This window comes from Aquila chrysaetos, chromosome 8 (genome assembly GCF_900496995.4).
Source record: "Aquila chrysaetos chrysaetos chromosome 8, bAquChr1.4, whole genome shotgun sequence".
NCBI lineage: Eukaryota > Metazoa > Chordata > Aves > Accipitriformes > Accipitridae > Aquila > Aquila chrysaetos.
The window spans coordinates 22,964,209-22,986,178 of NC_044011.1; the positions used below are offsets into that span (position 1 = coordinate 22,964,209).

Genomic DNA, 21,970 nt, shown 5'->3' on the forward strand with positions numbered 1-21,970 from the left:
GCGAGTACATTAGTGGCAGTATTGCTTGTTAATGCCGGTTTTGCGTCCCTGTTAGCCGCCTGGCTTCACAGCAGCGTGCGGCAGCGCTGCCACCCTGCGGCTTCTCACCGAAACGGATCCGCGGCAGCTAGGTGAAGACGGTCGAGCGAGGCAAGCTTTTGGAAACAGGATTCTGAATTTAGAGCAACGGTTGCCACAGTTCAGTAACTCTGCACGGGATCTCCAGCATTTTTATGGAGTGCCTTAAGGCTGTTTTAATTCTTTATGGGCTTCAGCCGAAAGGCTCCGAGTCATTATAATTAACACTGCTAATATGGGGTAGATTGTTATGGTGTCTTCTCCCTGACAGTTCTTTCAAGGTTCTACATAGCTGTATCACAACAGATGCTGATTTTTTTTTTTTTCCTGAATAGCTGATCGCATAGGCAAGTTATGAAGAAAAAGCTTTATAAACCCTGATTTTGTGTGATTTCTGACTGAGCTTCTGTTTTTTTTTAGCATACTCTACATAAATTCAACACAAAATGTCTTCTAGCAAATACACATCCATTGTCTATCTCCACATGCTTGCTCTTTTCAGGATATAACTTTTTCTAGCAGGTATTCTACAGAAATATGCAGTCATCACTGGACATGAAGAATTTTTTTTTACTGATGAAGAGATGAACCCTTACCATTTCAAAGTTTTGGCTGCTTTGTCAGCCTGAGCTCTTCCCATTTAGACTAGGACACGTTCTGAAAATTGCATCTTTAAATATGTATTCAGCAAATGTGCAAATGTATGCAAGTAGTTATGGTCACATTAACATGGAATGCAAATAAGGTGACTGGGCACCTACCTAATTTGACATGTAAGTTTATCAGGTGTGCCTGCAATTTTATTCCATGCCTATATAGTTACCAGACGGGTTATCCTGTCCTTCTGTTCTCCCCCTCTGGTCTCCATTCCTCTGTGCAACTCTAATTTGGCTCTGTGGCTTCCTCCACTAGTATGACTGAGATGCTAAGGATTTACCACCTGCAGGACCTGTGTCCTCATCTGCCTCTTGCTATTCCTTGTTCTACCTTACCAGATGCTGTACTGACATCGAACAGGGAAGGCACAGAGGCCATTTCTGACACTGTTGCTTCCTTACTGTGTGATTTCATTTTCCTATGCCTTTGTTTCTCAATCCATTGTTTGGGAAGTAAAGAGGAGATGGAGGTGTGGGGAGGCCGTTTCCTGTGCTTGGACATCCCGCAGAGTGGAATTGTGGGCTGCTTGGGACCACCGGTACTAGTGCAGTAAAAATAAGGACAACTGAACTTTAGGACATTGCACATATTTTTGTTCTGTAATTACAGCAGTGAGAGTGAACAAAGATTTAATTTCATGATGTTATTCTGCTCTTAACTGCAGGTTTCTGTCAAAAAAAACACATCAAAGTGAAGCAAATGCTTGTTTATCTGGATTTTTGCATTTTTACAGAATTCATTTTCAGTTGGATAAGATCCAGTGCAAGGTAGACTGTGGGAAAGTGTAGGGGGGAGAGAAGAAAGCTGGATGGCCCCTTGAGGCAGCCCACAGTGAAGGCTAGATGAAGAATTTTATACAGCTGCGTCTTAAGTACTGTGGGCTCTGTGCAGAAGACTGTATCGAAGTACTTGTGTTCGAAGAGCGGGTACCTAGGAGCAACCCGTATCTTGCACATTTCATAGAAATGACATTTTGTGGAATGGTTGTCAGCTACATGCATGTGATACTGCAGGTTAATTATGAGACATCTCCTAAGCTGGCAGCCAGCAGGGAGCGAGCTTAAACCTGTGGCAGGAGATCAGTCAGGGAGGGAATCCTTCGCTCCAGGGCTTAGTTTATCAGGTGAGACTGTACACTCAAATGTGGCTTCTCACTCTTTGATGATGATGTACAGTATGATGTACCATGCCAGCACTATTAGGCTGTTACCTCCCTGCCATAAGTGGTACTTCAAGCAGCTCCACAATATTCAAACGTTCTGCTTAATTTTAGAATATAGATTATTTTATATATTTGTATTTATATAAAAAAATAAGTATAGATACTATTAACATGGAGCTGCTTGGCAATGGCAAAAAAGAGATACTCTAAGGGCATATGTCAAGTTTTGGCATCAGGGAACTCACAACTCGGGTAGAAAAGGTACTGCAGAGGTTTGTAGAGTTGGGCAACAAATGAACAGGGGGTTTCAATGTCGTAATTTAGGATATAATGTTGTTTAAATCTTGTGTTATGTTTGTTCTTGAACTTGGCCTCTTGCTTGTAGTGACCTGTAGTCTTAGTATATTAGTTATGAGATACAAATAGTAAAGAGGGTCCCCACTAAGAATTTTTGGCCCATAAAAGAAGGTAGCAGGTTGATCTAGAAAACAAGTGAGAAGAGCACAAGGCTGGGCTGAGACAAAGCATTGAAGTACCTTTAGAGCTCTAGCTTCTAAGGCTGCAGTGACACTGATAAATAAAACAGGGCCAAGGCTTATTTTTCATAGTGCTTGGTTGTTGGCAGGGTCCTTGGCATGCCTTTGGCCTGTCAGACTAACTTTCTCCCAGAAAGTGCCCAAGCGTAGTTTGGGAATAGTGTGTGCCAGGGACTGTTCTTACCCTTTGATGAGAGTGGAATAAAACTCAGGTATGTGTGGATGTGACCCCGGCCACAGTCTTCTTATTCCTATCTTTATACTGAATTCAAAGAGCAAAGATCCCTGGTGATTTCAGCATGCCAAGGAGAACAGGTCATAAGTTTGTGCACCAGAAGGGCTGGTGCCCTAGGCCTATACCAAGCTTACTTGTGAACCCTTCAGCCAGACAGTTGTCAGCTCTACGCCTCTTTTTCTTCCCATCTGTATAATGATAGCGACTTCCTATAGAAAAACTTTTGGTCATGAAGTGATGGCAAATGCTCCAAGGTAACTGCCATCCTCTGTTTAATTTCTGCATTGAGGTGCCAGTGGTATGAAAGTCCCTACGTAAGAACAAAAAACCATGTTATCAGTGAGGAACAACTGTTCCCATTCTGGTCAGCTCGGCCATCAAAAAGCATCACAAGAAACAGGATGCTGAAGGAAGAGGCCACGCTGACACTTGGATTGCTTGTTGCACGCGATGGTCTTTGCCTCATCCCTGATGGGGGAGGGAAGTGCCGCTGCAGCAGCCTGGGAAGCCATCCAGTGGGACAGTTATCTGTGTGAGCACATCCCTGGGAACGATCGCTGCCTGTGCCCACTCCTCCTCCCCTGCTGCTGCTGCACAGGATTTCACAGATGTTCCTCCCTGAGAAGGCAGCTGCAGCTCTCAACCTCCCAGTTTCCATCTCCCCGGTGGTCTGGCTCCACCCGGCTGTGATGGAGCTGCTGATAGTTCCTCCCTTCCCCAGCCCCTTTTTTCACAAGGACTGAGCAGTAGTAGTCAGAGGAAGAGGAATTATTCTATGCCTTTTCCCCGCTTTCTTCTTGTCTCCTGGCTGTGTAACTGTACCCTTCCCTTTTTTTCCCTAGTGTTTCTGATCCCTGTTCCTTAAACAGCACGTAAACAATGAGAGAAAACTTGAGTGTGTAGATAATCCGTATTTACAGTCAGATACGGTCTTATAGTTTACACAGCAGCCTGAGATGTAAATAAGGGTTGGGGTTTTTCTCCTTGCTTAAGGAGAATTAAGAATTTAAAGTGAAGGAAAGATTTGCATTAGTTTTTATTCTCCTGCTTTTGTTATGATCTTTTTTTTAACTTGCAAGGAGGTTTGGATCTCTCCACTCCCCATGCAAGGACGGTGCACGCACGCGCATCAGCTTGAAAACGCATTTCATCTGTTTACAAGTTTCAGTTTAAGGGCAAAACCCTAAGGCAAGAAAATGCGTCATCTCAGGACTGTTGTGACCCTAGGGTATGTCCACGCCACATTTGGGAAATGCGATGACTGCATGCCTAGGCCTACTCAAAGTCGTTTTTGTACAGCTAGCTCAGATACACCAGTGTCTGAAGTGAACTGAAGAAAAATCAGTTACTTGCAGACCTTTGCTGGGTTTGGAGTCTGCTGACAGCAGTCCTCGCAAAGGTAACACGTGTTTTTTTCCACCCCTCCCGGAGCACAAATTTTAGGTCAGACGTATGACGTCTTCTCAGATGCAGAAATTCACCAAGCCGTAACACACCAGTAACTTTGCAGCGCTAGAGACAAAAAAAGCCATTATTGCTGGTTGTGCCACTTCCCATCCATAAAGCATGCTGGGCTGAAGAGCATGAAGCAATCCGCGGCCGAATAGTGAGCACAAAGTTGTATTTAGCCTGTGAGCTGCCTTGGCAGCACAGCCTCAATACGGGAATAGTCAGTACTCCATGGGCCTCCAATGAACATGGACAATTTGAATCACTGTCTGTTGGGAGAAATTCTGTATGGAGGTTTTTCTAGGTGTGTATATACATGGAAATGACAGAATGCTCTGTTGTTTGCTGCCACACATTTCAATTTCATTTAAACTGAATTTCATTTCAATGTAATTGACATTTCTTTTGAAAACCAGTCCCTTTTGGGAGACTGTGAGTGATAATCTACATTCAGATACCCAGACAGAAATTAGAAATACTCTGCACTTTTATCAGATTATACCCTCCACTTGTACACCAGATATATGTGAGTTTTGTCCTCTTTTAGACAGCTTATTACCTGCAGTTAGCTAATGTCTTTTGCATACTATATTTTTTTTTACTACAAATAATAATGAATGGCAATGACACTGGGGTTTTGGGAAAGATTACCTTTTGAAAAATATATGCAATTCATTTACAGGGAAGCATGTTTTTCCAGGCAGACACAACTGTGGGGTTATCAATACAAACGCTTCAAACAAACCTGTGCTTGTGATCCTGTCATTATATCCTGGATTCAAAGCAGCCTTCCTACAGAAGCCACACAGACTTCCTATGTCTTTTAATTTCTGAGGTGAGCTGGGAATTTCGACATTGGAGGCACTTTAAAGAATAAGCTATCTAGCATATGTTCTCCTTGTGCACCTTGCAGCTTGGGGGCATGACCATCACCATGGCCTCGCTTCCCCAGTCAGCGCCCAGGACAGCAAGGCATTGTGCAGGTGTCTGCAAAGTGGCTTTCTTGCTATGCTGATGTTTCAGGCTGGCAGATTTCCATCCCAGCCAGAGGATAAGATAAGCCTAAAATGTATTTTCTGTAACGGATGGAATAATGCTTGCTCCTAAAGACCTTTCAGACTGTGAAAACTGCTGCTAAGCAGTACAACATGAGCACCAAACCCAGGAGCCAGAGCACTGAGTGCAGCTCTGCAAATAAAGGATTTTTCCAGTCTCTAGCTGAACTGAAAAATGGTCATGAAGTAGTTGGGTGGAACTGGGTTCCCCCCCCCCCCCAAAAAAAAAGAATAATAGTATTAAAATCAGATGGGACTAAAATATTTTTAGACAGTTCTTATCTTAAAACACATAGGTCCACAAGCAGGTTTTCTATTAACTTGTATCCTGTGATTGAAGAAGTGTTTGAAGCTTCATCTACGGCTGGGACTCTGCTCTGTATGCTCTGGTATCTGATAAGGGCTGAGTTCATGTTGAAACCTTTTCTTTTTGTTGAAACCTTGCAGAATTAAAGATCTTTTCTCTACTCAGCTGCCTGTTTTCACACACACACATACAGACACACACACACAAAAAATTATAGCAATTTAGTTATCTTTGAGACCTCTGTCAAATTCATTTGAAATCAGGCAATGAGTTCAAACATTATTAGGAGGGAATGTATACAGACACTCACACAGCTGCACCTACATCCATGTAGATACAGAAAGATATATCAAGTCAGCTTTGTTTCCACATGGAGAAGGGGTATATTTCGGTAAATATTAAAATGCATCACTTTGTACAGAAATGCAAGAAAGCAAACAAAATATTTTCTTTAAAATCATTGACATAAATATTTAAACTGGTTCCCTGTTTTCCCTTAGCACATTTCCGAGTTCCTTTCAAAATCATCAATTGCTTCAGTCAGACTAAACATAGATTTTCTGTTTGCAAATATTTTTCTGTAAAATTGCACTCAGCAGCGGGGAAGAATGATTTCACTCATTGTCCTACTGAGATACGTGGTAGGACTCTTAATTCATCTAAGAAACTTGGGCCGTTGAAGCCAACTGCCAATACTGTCAAGGCTGTGCCCTTACACAAGAAGCCAGTGGGCCAAGGGTTTCCAGCCACATAAATCCCCCTGGAAAATTTATTTGTTGTCTTCAAAATGGAGATAAAGCCAATAATTTTTTTACAGTCAGAGTAAAGCCGTTATTTACCTTCTGTGTACTGCTGGTTGCTTTTGTTTATTGCTTGTTGCTTTTTGCCTTTTTGTTTGTTGCTGAACTGTTGCTCAGAGGCAAGGTGTGAGGAAGGTGGAGGATGCTTGAGGAATAGTTTGGTCCCCAAGAGGCTTGCAATCTAGACTGCTAGACAAAGTGAATAGCAGCACGAGAAATAACGGTGTCTACAGCCTCCTCTTACCATTACGCTTACATTGCAGCTTTCGGCACGTGGTTATGGCTGTGTTCCTCACTTTTCACAGGGGACTGTTGCATTTCTCCCTTCTCTTTCTCCATGCTGTGTTTCAGGTGGCAAATGAACGCTGAACATGGCTAACTCAAAAGGGTTGGGAAGGATGCTGAGTGCAGTTAGTAAGCATTGCAAAGCAGGGTGGCAAAGAAGCACATGTGACAATATTCAGAATTTAACTCTTAGTTTTATGCGTATCTCGCATGACAAATTGATGCCTATCACTTTCTGCTTTCTCGAAGGAAAACAGCACCTTGCTGTGAGTCTCGAGCAGCATGGATTTAAGTCGAGATTTTGAGTGGTTAAATCCAACGGTTAATTTCAATTCACTGGGTAAATTCAGTGGTTAAGATGGTATTTGTGCATTTGCTGTATCAGTCATTTGCACTTAGCTTAAGGTCGGAGGGCTCTATTCTGCCTCCCTTTAAGAGATACCAATTCCCACTGAATTTCCCAATGCCTGGGGTGAAGAGATCAGCCATTTGAACTGTGCTTACCAGAGCTGCTCATCTCTTCAGCAAGAGCTGTGGCTGGTCAAGGTGATGTGTTTGGCAGTAAAGTCAGTCAAGCCCGTGTGTGTAACTGCGTGTCTCAACCGGCGCAGCCCCACTCACGGCAGTGAAGTTGCGCATGGTTCGGCCAGGCGAGGAGGTCTGCTTTTAATTGTGCGGGGTGGAGATAAAGCTGTGAAAAAGTGAAATTAAACAGCTCTCCCCTTCAAAACCATTAGGACGATACAGCAGGCCCTGGCCCCTTCCATAACGAGGGCCGAGATGTTTGCACAGCCCTCAGCTCGCAGCGAGCTGCTTTAATTAAACCTAGCCCACGCACGAACCCGACTGGTGAATTTGGGTCGCCTGGAGGACGCGCCACCTCACCCAGTTATCTCGGGGGGAAGCAGGGCATGAGAAGAAACATCATCCAGCCTGCCCGGCTGCCCGGGGCGGCTCCGCGCCCGCCTGCGGGGGGTGACCGGGGGGAGGCGGCTCCCGGGAGGGTCCGTGGCCCCCGCGCCCCGGCCCCCGCCGCCGCAACGCAGCCGGGCCGCAGGGCTCGGGCCGGGGGGTGGCCGCGATGCCTCCCAGGCCCCGGGGCGGCCCGGCAGCCCCCGCTGCCCCCAAACAGGGCGCTGCCCCCCTCCGGGGGTGCCTGCTTTCGGCCAGAAGGTACCCAGGTACCAAACGGAACGGAGGGACGGTATTGAAACAGCAAGTGAAGCGGAAATTTAAAGCCCCTCTGCTAATAATAACAATATAAATAACCGAAGACGTCTTGTAAACAGTGCGGTCATAACCCTGAAACATTAAACAGCGCGGTGGGATCTGGCGCATCAGCTGCCGGTGCAGGGGGAGCGCCCCGCACTCCTGTTTATCTCAGCCTCCTCTCCCACGGGCGCGCTGATCGATAGAGGGGAGATGTTTAAGTTAAAAATTCCCGGCACCGAGGACCGGGGCCGGAGGGGGATCCTCCGTCCCACTGTACTTCACCAACAGCTAACTGCTCCCGTCCCCGCGGTGCGGAGCGGTGCGGAGCGGCGCGGAGCGGCTCCCGCAGCGCCCGGGCGCCGGGCTGCGGGGCCGGGCCGGGCTCCCGCAGCGAGGACAGGTCCCGGCCCAGCCACCCCCTCCCCCAGGGCTTTGCTCCGAATCTTTAGCTCCGGGGAAACTGCCCTCCCGTGGTCCCGGGCGGAGCGGCGGGTTCCCCGCAGCGCGCTAGGCGAGGGCGGCCGGCGGCCGGCGGAGGCGCGGTCCTTCCTTCCCCCGGCGAGCCCGAGAGTCGGAAACGAACATTACACCGCTCTGTGTTCAGTGGAAAGGAAGGTTTATTCACAGAAATAGAGCAAAACCTGCTTGAAGAAAATATATCTATATATCTTTAGGGTGAATTACTTCATAGAGATGACTGTCAAAGTCAGGTTTTCTAGGCATCTACATATTTCACAGGTCTCAGACAAAAGATACACGCGTGGTAGGTTTTGTTTGATCTCTGTCTTTTCTCTAGTAGCGCTTGAACCAGCAAGGCTCTTGTTGCAGGACACTCGACTGTACACGCATTTAATAAAGTTAAATAGAGTCGGGATCTCTCGGGGCGGAGTCTTTGCTAGGGCACGTTTGGTCGTCTCCGCGCCGGGAGAGAGGCTCTCCCCGTCGCTCTTGCCCGGGGCCCGGGGCCCGGGGCAGCGGCGGGGCCGCGGCGTGTCCCTGCCCGCCCCGCCGCCCGCTCCCCGCCCGCGCCGGGACGCTGCTGGCCCGGCCGCCGGGGCTCAGGATGCCGTCGGGCCGCACAAGCGGTTTGTGTTCACCACTTCTTTCAGGTCACTCTCGGGTTTGCCGGCTACCATAAAAGGCCAAGTCTGTAGCCAGGAAAAGACACGGGTGGGAAGGGGGTTACATACGGAAAAAGGCACATTGCAACGCTTATTTCGCCAGCGGGTCCAGCTCGGGAGCGCCCCGGGGCATCGAGCCCGCCATCCAGCGCCGCCTGAGCCCGCTTCTGGCAGCCGCTCAGCGGGGCGCGGGCCGGGGCGGTCGCCGCTGGCTTCGGCGAGCACCGCTTCGTCTTTCGCCGGCGGCTGATGCCGCTTCCCCTCCCGGCCGCGGCGGGCCCCCCCCGGGCCTCCTCGGGCCGGCGGAGCCCGTCTGAGCCGCGGCGGGAGGGAGGGCAGAGGAGAGGAGGGACCCGCGCCGGCTCCGGCACAGCCGCGTCCCCCCGGCACAGCCGCCGCGGGCACCCCCCGTCTTTGGCCGTGACCGGCGTGGGGGCTCTTCCCCGCGGGAGCCGCCTCACGCCTCGCCGCCGCCGCGCTGCCCGGGCGCAGGAGCCGCCCGGAGCCCCCGGCATCCCCCCCGGGCCGCTCTCCCTGGCCTCCCGTGGCTCGGGGGACAAGTTTTGGTGTGCCTCAGTGCGGGGGGTTACAGCTGGGCTGGGTGTTGGGTTCGCTTTACTATTTTTTTTTTTTTCCCCTGTGTTGCTGTGCTGAGGATTTTGGTTTTAGCCAAAAAAATACCTCCCAGGCCTTTATCAGCTGACACAGTGGGTAATGTGCTTTCCCCCAGAGTCCAGAGCTTAAAAGGCAGAGCCGGGCCCCAGTGAAACGTCCCCACAGATCCTCTCCGCCATCCCTTTATGTGACAGGGTCCGCACGTGTAGGCAATGTAAAGGCTGGATGTTTAAAAAGAGCCCAGGCGGATCTCGCCCGCCCCCGGTTTACATCAGTTGCATGTATTTTTAGAGCTGGAAACTGGGTGTTTCTGGTGGCCAGGGACGGCAGGGAGACCCTGGGCTGCTGGGGAAAACTTTCTGTGCGTGGTGGGAGCAGCAAGAGGGACACTGTGCAGCCCAGAGAGGATTTGCAGAGTGTGCCTGGGGCAGACACCCGCCCTGGGGAGTCCACACTGGTATTTATTTCTCCTTTCCTAGTTTACACGGATAGGAGAAACGACCTGGACCCAGCAAATCTGAGCGGCTGAGTGCAGAGCCCCAAGAGCTCTGTCTTTAAAAAGCTAGGGCTTGAGCGGACTGTTATGGCAGGAAACGTTAGGGTAGAGAGGAGGGCTAAGAGTAAATCCTGGGTCCTTGGCTTGGGTCCTTCCTAAAACATACCTTTCTCAACCCAAATTCCTATACCCGCCTGCTTGCAGGTAGAAAGCTGCCATCAACTTGCTGAGGTTTCTCAGGCATTTCTGGGGCAGTAAAGCCTGTCCCTGCCTACGTGTGGCCAGCGTGGCCCCTGCCTGTCCCCTGGAGGGGCTTGTCGGGAGCAGGGGACGGGGCCCGGGAGGCTCAGCTCTCGGGGCACCGGGCGGGAGGGCAGCTGGGAGCCTGTCACCTCACACAGTACCCCTTGCCACCCCACTGGCACCAGCCTCTCTGTGAGAAGCACAGCGAAGGTTTCTCCCCGCACATGCCCCATCCCAGCTCCTCGCCCGCCTTCCCCCGTGCACATACACGCAGAGTGCCTGGCCCCGGCGGGCTGTGACTTACCAGGTTGACTGGGTGGATGTAGCCGTTTTCGTACTTGTCATTGGCCAGGATCTGCCTCAGGTGAGCAATGTAGCTGGAGGCCAACCTCAAGGTGTCCAGTTTGGAAAGCTTGGTGTCTGGGGGCACCCAGGGCAGGGTGGTCTTAAGCCTGGAGAAGGCTTTACTAAGGACCCTCATCCTCGCCCTCTCCCTGGCGTTGGCAGCGTTTCTCTGGACCTGCTTTCCCTCCTGGCTCACTCCATTTAAAGGGCTCTTCTTGGGGGGAGCTTTCTTCCTCTTGCCCGAGGCCCCTCTCCCCTTCTGAGGGGAGCCATTCTCGCCATTGGATCCCTCCTCGTTGCTCTCGGTGGACGCCCCAAACTCTTTGTTAGTATCCATTTTCAGGCCATCGCACTCCAGCATCTCCACCTCCTGCAGATCTTCCACATCACTGAGGGACCCAGTGGACATGGTCTGGAAGATGCCAAAGGACCAGCGGGAAGGGGGAGGAGGGGGAGGAAGGGCAGCTCCTCAAATCTACTTCAAGGCGGCAGAGGAGAGAAGGGGCACCAGTATTTTCCTCCCCTTCCCCCCCCCCCCCCAGCACTAAGGCGCGATACCAGTCCAGAGAGGACCCCCGCCCTCCCGCCCCCCAACCCCGCTTTGCCAGTGTTTGAGGGAGGGAGTGAGCGTGTGTGAGAGAGGGAGAGGGAGAGAGAGAGAGAAAGCCGAGGAATTTAGTGAGGACACTAGTAATTTATCTGGGGGATAAGAGAGGCGGATCCAGCCCAGGGGAGGGGCCCTGCCCACTGAGCACACCACATCCCCAATCACAGACCTTTGCACAGGACAGGGAATGAGGTATCCCGGCAAGCCTTTGCCGAGAGCTCGGAACTGGGATTCAAATCTTCACAACTGGAGCAAAGCAACTCGCTTTCTCTCTCTCCCCCCGCTCCGTCTTTCTATCCTCCCCCTTCCTCCTCCTCCTTCTCCTCTTCTCCTTCCCCACTTCCCTTTCCAGCCCAGGGTTGCTCTCCCCCTCCCTGCCTCCTAGATGACCCAGGCAGCTGGTGTCATGATTCTTGATGAAAGCCAAAATGGGTCATGAGCAGAGAGAGCAGCAGATCCACCAGCCAAGCCTTCCAGGGAGCTTTGTAATGCGTGCCGTCGAAACGCTGCCTTGTAACCTAATCTGGGGGAGATTTGTGGATGATTATATTTGTGAACGCATCCTGTCCAGCTACTAGTGTATTCCAGGAAGGGAGCGCTCCGCCGCCCGGCCGGCAGCGTGGACCTCGCCGTCACAGCCCAGGGGCTGGAGGCAGGAGGGTCTGACTTCTTCCAGCTTTCCTGGGTGACCTCTGACAAGTCCCACTCCCCTCTCACTCCTTGAGTCCCCCCAGCTGTAAGCATCCCGGAGGCTGCCCAGTCCGCAGATGTGCCAGGCGGCCGAGATCCCGGTGGTCCGCGGAGCCCGCCAAGACGAGGGACAGCACCGCGCCACCGGGGAGGGTCGGTGTGGCTGTGGATGGGGTGGCAAGGGTGTGCGCTGAAATGAAGGAAAAGGGGAGGGGGGTTGTTGCATGGTAGAGATCACACAGAAGAAAACGCGTTCCTCGGAGTGTTGTTGCAGAGCAGATGTCGGTGGTTCGTTCTGCTGTACCCGTGGAGCATTTTGTCTGCCGATTCATGCGTACTCAAAAGTCAGGGAGTTTTGTCTGAATAAAGAGGCAAGATAAGGCCACTTCTGTGGGAGTGATGGGAGCGAGGGCATTAGGCCGTACTCTGCAACCACTGAAGCCAAGCGTTCCCAATCGTTTTACCACTAGTGTGAATGAGCGGGTTGCTCTGTAGTTTGAATGAGCAGATGTACGCTGCAGTGACGATCTTTACGCGTATGTGTATTCAGTCTCTGCAGAGCAGGCTTTTACAAGCAGTTAACCTTGGCCTAGCTCTTCTTGCTCTCCATGTAAAATCTTCTTCTGAACCCACATGTGGAGCCCAAAAGAGGCCAGCGAAGCATGAACTCGCTCCCATAGCTCCTTCCCTCCTCACACACTTCCTGAAATCTCACAGGTCCCCCAGCAGCCTGGGTTTTGAACACAGGGGACTAAAGAACTGGGCACGGTCTGAACGTGGGACCTTTCTGAACACAGTGATTGATCTGAGTGCAGGAGCAACTCCACTTACTCAGCTGCTTACCTGAGGATTCACATAGCTCTGGACAAAAATGTACAGCCTAAGATGTCACCATGGTATGAAGTGGCTTTGGAATTAATCCAAGGTCACTGGAGCCACAGGAAGGTCTCTTACTGATCTGTGTGAGCATCACATTGGGTTTTCTGTATGCACTAAACAAAAACCAGCCAAACAAACAAAAATTGTGGTGGACCAAAGTGGTACGTCTGCCAAGTGCTATGTACTGTCTGCAGATTAAAGTTTCAGTAGGAGGCAGAGTGTCATGTTCGGTAACTAGCAAGGAAGTCTTTCCTATCTCTTGATCCGTCTTGGTTCCTTGGCTCATGTAAGCCAGAAGAAAAAGGGCAAACCTAAACTTTAAACCAGCTCTTTACCATTTGGCTGGAAGATAACACCTTCCCACTCACAATAGGATAAGTACATTAAGATATCATATCTCCAAGCCCTGGGCTCTTGGGAATTCACTAACTTCTAACATCATGTTATGTTAACTGTGCCCTGTTTGTGTTTTCTCTGTGTATAAACTAAACAGATTGTCAGCATATCAGTCCTAATTAATGAATTAGCTTTGCTTTTTTTTTTTTTTTCCTTTTTTCTTCATAACATGCTTGTTGCAGATCCAAAATACTACTAATCACCAGCGTGGAGATTTATGAGCCTCCTTATTTTCTAGGCCTGATTGTTGTTTGTGCAGGTGGAGATTTAAATGGCCATATCCATTCCAGAGATTTATAGTCCAAGTGATTGATGTTAGAAATGAGCTACAAGACTCTTACTGGAGCAAGGATGATGGAAAACTAAGTTGAAGTTGCTTGTGTCTCTAAGCACGAATGACCAGGGAGCACAAAATCTGAACAAAATTTCAGCATGAGAAGTTCCCAGAAGAACAAAACAACAAAAAAAGTATATACTCACATCCTTTCTGTCACTTATTTTTAGCTTTACTTCAGTAATTTCTAAAAACTTGTAAAAAGCAGAAGGAATGATCCGGCTTCTTAAAAGTGTCTTTAATATGTTGCTACACGTGCATTCTAAAAATCAAGGTATGCCTACATGTGTGCTATGAGCCTTTAGAATTGCCACACATTTGTAGCTTTTATTGACTTACATACTTTTTTGAGTCCTCAGAGCCAGTAAAATTGATCTAATACAGACCACACACTTTTGTGGAGATCCAGGACACATTTTTGTATTCATTTGGTGGTGGTTACTCTGTGTGTGTGTGAGATATACACTTACATACATGTAGTATAATGTACTTTTGAGTCCTTTATGCATCCAGACTGTGACACACTTTTTCAACAACATAATCGTCCCTTTTTCCCTCTCCAAAGGGGCCAGCGTGGGCAGACCTAAAAAACTGTATCCTCTCATCTCTGGGTGACTCCTGCTTCCTTATTTGTTTGCTACATGAGTTGAACCTCTCCTTTTCCAACCTTCCTGCTCCTTATGTCCTTCCTGGCAAGCCGAGGGCTTGTACCCTGATCTGGCTCCTGATTTCAATCCCTCTCCCCTCACCTGAATTGCCTAGCCCAGTCCTCCTGACTCGTTCTGAATTGCAACCCCAGTTTGGGGTAGGGACCGATGGGGTGGAAACCAACCCAGTCCTGTGGGAAGGGTAGAGCTGAGATGGCTGCAGCCACAGTGGCAATGGTGTGGCTTCTTACTTCTCCAGTTAAATGACTAGGACCACAGGCCAGCCACTGGGTTAATAACTGGCTGGGAAAGACAGATGGAGCTAAAGTCCTTTTGGCCTTTCCAGTACATTCACATTTTAAAAAAGGAAGTTGAAATACTGGCATGGGGAACATCAGTACAGATCTGTGGATTTGCCCTGTAGATAACTTTCTCCTCTGCATTGCTCTGGCTACACAGGAAAGTGCATCTGTCTTTTACTTCTAATAGAGGCCCACTAAACCATAAGGTCATTTGGGACATGCCAGGCATGCTGGGGGCAGAGATTCGGGATGCCTGGTCTGAGGGGTGTTACGTATGGGGGACATGTCACACATAGGCTTGTGCTGGTCTATGGTTACAGATTTCCCCCTGGAAAAAAAGCCCCACTTTTTATGCCTCCAACCTTCCCTCCCCTGGGCTGGAATAACACGGTAATTTGAGAACAGCTTTGGAACTTCAGGCCAAGATTTCTGCAAGTGTTGCATGATTTTGCATGGCATGGCTTGGGGTTTGGGGGGTTTTATTTGATGTTCTGTGTCACTTATCAAGGCACTGTATTTTCACTGTGCATTGAACAGTCGCCCAAGGAAAACCTCAGATCACCCACAGCTGAGGAAAACATAATCAGTAGCTGGTTTTAAAACTCTTTGCCCAAGTATAATACAGGTGTTTTCCTGTGTTTGGAGAATAACCAAGGAAGTCACCCACAGGCAGCCAGCTGATCATGAATCATGTTCAGTCAGGTTTGAGAATAATCAGGAATAAAAGTACAACCGGATTAATGTTTTCAAGTTGCAATTTTAAAAAAAAATCTCGTTGTGCTGAGATTTCTCCTCCTCACTCTTGGTCTTACCTGGAGACGAAGTAAAATGGTGGAGGGACCTCAGAAGCATACTTTGACATACCTTAAGTGAAATAATACTAATAATATATGATTATATATGAATAATATTAATAATAACTAATACTAATAATATAATACTAATACTGCTAATAATATAATAATCTGGTGACATTTTTGCGATAGGATTTTGTCTTGTCCATTGTAGAGGATGGACAGTGCTGGGGAAATGGATCAAAGTTGTTTGTAACAGTGGGGTAGCTTTTCGGAAGGACCAGGGCACTGAAACCCTCCCACAGCTCCTTTCCAGTGCTGTGTATCTGTTTCTGGTCACAGTTTTGGTTTGAAAGGTAAAAGACATTGTGATAAATAACATAAAGCAATACACAAAGAGAAAAAATAATGTAATTGCCAAGACTGTTAAAAGGCTGTCCTGGGGGACTGGCCCAAGAGGCACATATTTGTATGCGATACCAGCATCACTACACCTCCCCAAGAAATCCCAACGTCTTGATTCAAAGCCCCGAGAAATCAGAGCTTTTTGAGAAACTGTTTTCTAGAATAGTTTATTGTGGGGAAAAAAAACCAACAATATTTCCTTCTCTTCTCATTTAGAAATATCCAAAAGTTTTGCTGATACCTAGAATGGAAGAGTTTCAGTCTTACTGATTAGAGGAAATAAAGTGCAGTTTCAAGAAAATTTATGTAGAAAGTTATGCAGCAGCCATAATTGTATTTCATGTGACTTTTTAAACCTTGAAATGTCACAAACCTCAAAATATTGAAACTCTGGGAAATGGAGTTCCAAAAAAACCTTGTTAGTGGATATTGAAAAAATATTTTATGAAACTCAGAATATTTAATTCCAGATTTTATAATTTAATCCTTTTTGTCACATTGATGACAAAAGCTATGACACATATAAGTAGTTCTCTTGTCCACGGCAGCGACCTGTTCATATAATAACGGAATGATTTCTACCAGCCTGACTTATGCCATCTGGTACCTTTTCCTTTGAGTAGCTTCACAAAAATCAGCAGGGCTGCTCACAGAGTAAAACAGAGTGTATGAACAAGAATGGCAAAAGCTGCCTCTTTAGAAACAAAGCCATGATTAAATATCCTAATGCCTAAGAGAGATGCTGACAGCAAGGTCAGTGTCCTAACCATGAAGGATGCATCAAATCCCGGTGTGACTCACTTCCCCCTCCTATGCCAGGTCTCTGGTGAGGGTTTCTGGTACTGCTGCTGTGTTAAGCAATGTCTTGCAAAAGATCTGTCAGCTAGAAGCTGAGTACACCAGAAACAAGCAGTGTGTAAGCTGTAGAAGTTATCGAAGCAGAAACAAGACAGCTAATCCTCGACATGAGCACTGAGCCCAAACTTTCAGTTAACTTTTCACAGAAATGCAAGTGAGTCTCCTTTTGCTGGATCCTTGTAGGAAGCAAACCTAAGTGGCTGAGTCATGTTTGTTTCATAATGCACATTTATTCCAATCCAAAAGGAGATTCACAGACAGTGAGAAGAGGTATCCTCTTCCATCTCTACTACAGGGACTGTTACTATCCACTGCTTCCAGGATGCATCTCTGAAATATTACTCGGTAGTTGACATTGTAAACTGCAGACTCTTTTATGAAGTGGTCAAAAGAGAAATATGCAAAAAAGCCAATATATCTTATGCAAAATTATCACTGAAGGATTAAAGTGCAGACATAACTGTTTTATTTTAAATATCTATTTCCATGATGTTTCTTTGTTGGTTAATCCTTTGCATTTTTGTGGCTTTAAGACATGATGAAATTTGTCGATAAGGAATAAGTTCTCTTTTGCCTTCCAATAATTAGCACATTGGATAAAGTTTTGGAAAATAAAAGATTTTTGCTTCAGAGGGAAATTTGGAAAAGAAGAACATTTTGTCAGGGAGTGGCAGGAAGAATGTCAACTATTCTGGTGAGCTTTTATTACTTGTATGGTTTATGGCATGATATGTGTGCATGTAGACACAGATTTTCTGAAATTCCTATTCACTTAAAGTGCTCACAGCTTCTGAAAGTCGAGTTCTCACAGCATCCATCATTACATGCAGTAGGTTGGCCCATGTTCTCTGTTCCCATCCAAATGAAACATCACATGCTGGGACCCAGACTTTTTGTGGGCTGCTTAACGCTATTACAGATCGAGTTGGCCACAGTTTGTGCTGTTGGACTCCCTGCACTCCATTTGTCATGGGGGCTTTGCATTTTACCAGCTCTGATAGGTGGCCACATTAAACCTTTAAATACACATGCCTAACTGCAGTGACATCAAAAGGAGTGGGTATACATAGCTGGAAAAAATATTTGGGCCAAAAATACTGATATAATAAACCAGAAAACTGGTAATATTCAGCTATCCACTTGTGCGATTGCACATAGGGATTCACCCAACACAGTAGTTAGCTGAAGATAGTATGTGTTGTGGATGAGTCTTAAATGGGAACGTTAGCTGGCAAGGCAAGGGAGAAAGATTACACATCCTACTCAAGTGACATAGAAAGACCACAGTCACTGTGCATTTCTTTTGACTCTGGCAGGCCTTATACATGCCTCACTAACTGTGACTCTCAGAGCTCCTGGAACATCCCCAAAGTGGGGTCATGGCACTTTGCCACAGTGCAGTCCTCTGGTTTTATGGTGCATATCGTAGTTCATAATACATATAGAAAATGGTGTTGTTTTAGAAAGTGGTATTGCAAAAGCACGTAATAAAAGTCTATTTAAGTAATTTGGAGGAAATAAATAGCTTTAAAAATGAACTAGGGGATAGCAAGAAGGACAACTATAAACGTGGGTTGCAGTGGAGTCCCGTGAGGCTGGGAAAGGACCAAAGAACTGAAACTACAGAAGCGAGGGGACAAAAAGCCCCAAGCACGGACTGTGAAGGCAGTCTTGCTCTCTTTCCCCTCCCTGCTCCTCTCTTTTCCTTTGTGTGTACAGGTCCGGGGTGATGCTCAGGCTGCGGTCTGACAGCCATCAGTATTCGGTTCTTAACCGGGGGTGTGGCTAACCCAGAAGGAAAGCGGATTAAAGGAGGAAAAGAGAGATGAGCCATCAGACCTTCTGCTAGCCACAACTAGCAGGCCCTGGGTGCTTGTGCAGTTTGGTGAGGGGAAATAGAAAACAACGCTTAATAGCTGCTCTGAGTCCATCCAAAGCAGAAAGGCCAAATTTTTAAAAACTGCTGGCAAGATAAGGCCTCTGTTCCAAGACACCAACCACTAAAGCAGCCTTTTCTTAGGAAGAAAGGTATGGGACTCAGATATGTATCTGCTTATGTTTTAAGATCAGATGGGATGATGGCTGAGGGTAGTGTGAAGAGAAATACGTTATCCAGAACCTCCTGATTTAAAACAGTAAGGAAGGATTTTGTGGCTAGCTAAAGGGTTTTCATTTTGATGCTTTATTTCAATCTCCACATCATTTCAGCTTGTTCTACCCTGAACAATAGATTTCTATTAGCCAAATTTTGCGCCAAAATAAGGCAGGTCTGTCTTTGTCACGTAGGCCATTTGGATTACATAGCAAATATACCAGACATCATATGCCGTGCCATTCACCATATACCAAAATTTGGTGGCAGAAATGTCTTGATGTATACTCTATAAGGACTGCAGAAAGATGTACATGTGATCACAATGAGCTGTACTGACTGAAATTCCACAGAGTGGAAAAGATGACATATATGTGTGACATAGTATCCACAAGTTTTCTCTCAACACTGCGGATGAATTCCTCAGAAAAGTTTTCCACAAAACACCTTCACCAAGGAGCTGCTCAGCCAATCTGTTTGAGCACAGGGCCTTTAAGGGGAGTCACAATGCAAACTTCCATAGGGTGCCAATGCACACTGGACGTCTGGGGCCAGCTTGGGCTTCCCAGGACGAGAGCCATATTCTGTCCTGAAGAGCAAGCAATTCCAGGGAAAGCCTCTGGGAACTGCCCGGTGCAGCACCCATAGCAGTACCCCATGTCATCTTTCTTTTTCTCCTCCCCCCGTGGCCTGGCTCACTGTAATCTTTCACCTCTCCTTGGCAGCGTGTAGCCAAAGCCCTTTTTGGGATGCAAGCCCTGGGTTGTTCCTGTGTTTCTAAGTGGAATGGTGGAATTAGTCTTATAGCTAATGGCTCAGTGATATGTGTAACACAGCCTTGCTTCTACAATTTATGGTGCAAATTAATGAAGTGCAAACTGAGCCAAATTAAAAGAGACAGGCTCTTCTTTGATTAAGGTGCTAGCTGGAGACCCGGGGTATGTAGGTTGATTTTCTGCTATGTTACTGGCTTTGGCCACAAAAGGGGGATCCTTTCTGCTCCAGTTCCTCAGTGGTAAAAAAGGGATGAGGACACTTCCCTGCCCTACAGAACATTATGAGGGGCTTAGGCACTATGGTAATGGATACCAAGGGTAGCTAAGATAAATAACCTGATAGTTAGTTGCAAGAAAATGATTGATGTTAGAATACTGCAAATATGTTGAAAGCCTAAAATATCTTTGTAATGTCTCCCCATTTCTTGAAATGCCAGTTAACATTTTTCATTCAGATACCTGATGTTTACATTGGCGCATTTTTATGCTTACGTGTCTTACAAGATGGATACTTGCCTAACTTTGATTTTAGATGAAAGCACTCATCCCTCAACCTCATAGTAATTCTGAAAGATAGAAAAGTTGCTTTTATAAGAAGAAAAACAATGAGTTTTGATCCTGTTAGTGATGAGTGACAAGTGAAAAGTTTAATAAACAGACCACGAGTACCATCATTGGTAACACTATAGCACAAGTAGCAAATCACCATTGACTAAATTTCTCCAAAGTCCCCAAGCTCTCTGTGAAGAAAAATAAAGTGTTACTTTGGTTTCCTGTAATCCTTCCTCAGTAAAAACACAGGATTCCCTTAGGAGAGTTAAAATCCATTACTAGGCTTCTTTATGCCTTTTTGTAACTAATTGTCTCTACCATGAAGGGTCTTACTTCCTCAAATCATGAGCTAATGCAGACTCTCAGGGTGCAATGGGGCTGCAGAGAAGTCAGCTTCTAGGCCCATCTTCTTTCAATGTCCTTTTTTTGAGTTCCCCCGCTCCACCTCACTGGTTTCTAAGACTCCCTCGGTACTTACCTGTGTGGTAGCCATGTGCAGGATAACATGCTCTGAAGCATCTCCTTGTACGGGCGTGGGAAGCAGCCAGGCAGGCTCAGCACCCAAAGCAGAGTACTTTGTACCACAAGCAGCACGAAGCTGGATTTGTTAGAAGGAGGAGTACAGCTTCATTTGCTTCCCTGAGAGCAGAGCATACATTCAGCTCATCAGAGCAAGCCTAGCTGTTTCTTCTCACCCGAGGTACTGCTTTTTCCTATGGCCATATATATCCCAACTACTTTTGTTTCCCTTCTTTGTATGCCACCTTTCCCCTTTTCAGTCTGCTTGTCTCACAGCAGTTTTGTAATTTTTGCAGTTTGTTCTGTGTGGGGTTGTGTATCAGTGATTTAAATAGATGATTTAACTCAAATTGTTCAAGGAACTTCTCAAACGATATTCTCCGCTTTCCACAACTGAATGGTAAAAGCACACATTTGTAAGTCCATAAGCTGCATCTGAGATGACTTTGAGGTTGTTGGTACACAAAGATGAATGCATTTTTTTATGAATAAGTAAATGTATTTATGACCACAATTGCAGAAGCAGGGCTAAAAAAGGAGGTCCTTTGATATTAAACTTACCTTAACATAAGTGGCATGTGATGAATATGGCAACTGTAACAATAGACAAGTAATTTCTTTATTGATCAGTCACTTCCAATTCTGAACTATCTTTATTACAGGAAAGTTGTAAAATACATATCTTGCTACTTGAAATTCTTTGTTTTCCTTTTAAGAAATGGATGAGGAAAGCTAAATAGCTCCAGGATATACAACCCTATACAAGGTGTTGGAGAGGGGGGAGGGTGGCTCAGTGATGAATGACCAGTCGTTCGATTGTTTTCTTTCTTGCAGAAATCAGAGACAGAGTACAGTTTATCTTACCCTGACTTTTAGCAAGACAGATTGCCAAGCAAAACCCCCAGGTTGAAGTCATCCAACCACCAAGTAGAGTAAAGAGACCATTGCTGTTACCTTTCCAGGACACACTCCCACCCCCAGTGCCTTTTATAGTCTACGGTGTTTCTTTCTGAGGTTGTAACATGAACTTTAGCTACTTTCACACTGGTTTTATGCTGAACGCAATCTGGATTGATTCATTCAGGGCCTGAATCCTCCGCTGTAAGACAAGCTAAGACCGGCTCATTCCTGTGTGCATCCCTCACAAACAACAGTCACTGCCACAGAATTCCCCCTCACACTGTGTTTAATCCCCCCCTTACTTTCTTTCAGCTGCCACTGAACTTGGTTTCCTCCAGTTTGAACGTTTCAGGCCTATGCTACTACACTGGCATCAGCCAAAGCTCTCTTGCGCCACACAGGTATGAACGGGAAGGAAAACTGTGTGCCAAGACGATAAAATCCCTGAGTAACAGCAAGCTAACTTCAAGGCAGGCTGTCATTCTTCCAGGTTTTTCCTGCACTTCCCTTTAGTTTTTTTTTTCTTATCACCTCCATTCCAGTCATTTGGAACAATACTTCTGGACATGACATCCTGAATTTATTCCATCTGCATCTGAGAGGCAACGTAGATCTTAAGTGGC

At 46.8% G+C, this 21,970-nt stretch overlaps 1 protein-coding gene across 1 annotated transcript; it reads right to left on the reverse strand.

The window, feature by feature from the left end:
* Positions 1 to 8,375: 8,375 nt before the first annotated feature.
* Positions 8,376 to 11,196, reverse strand: TCF21 (transcription factor 21). The gene is made up of 2 exons (XM_030022577.2): positions 10,556 to 11,196; positions 8,376 to 8,924 (listed from the first exon to the last, which is right to left on the reverse strand). Exons 1-2 carry the CDS (start codon positions 11,003 to 11,005, stop codon positions 8,835 to 8,837), a joined length of 540 nt encoding a protein of 179 aa, XP_029878437.1. The 5' UTR covers positions 11,006 to 11,196; the 3' UTR covers positions 8,376 to 8,834.
* Positions 11,197 to 21,970: the final 10,774 nt, after the last annotated feature.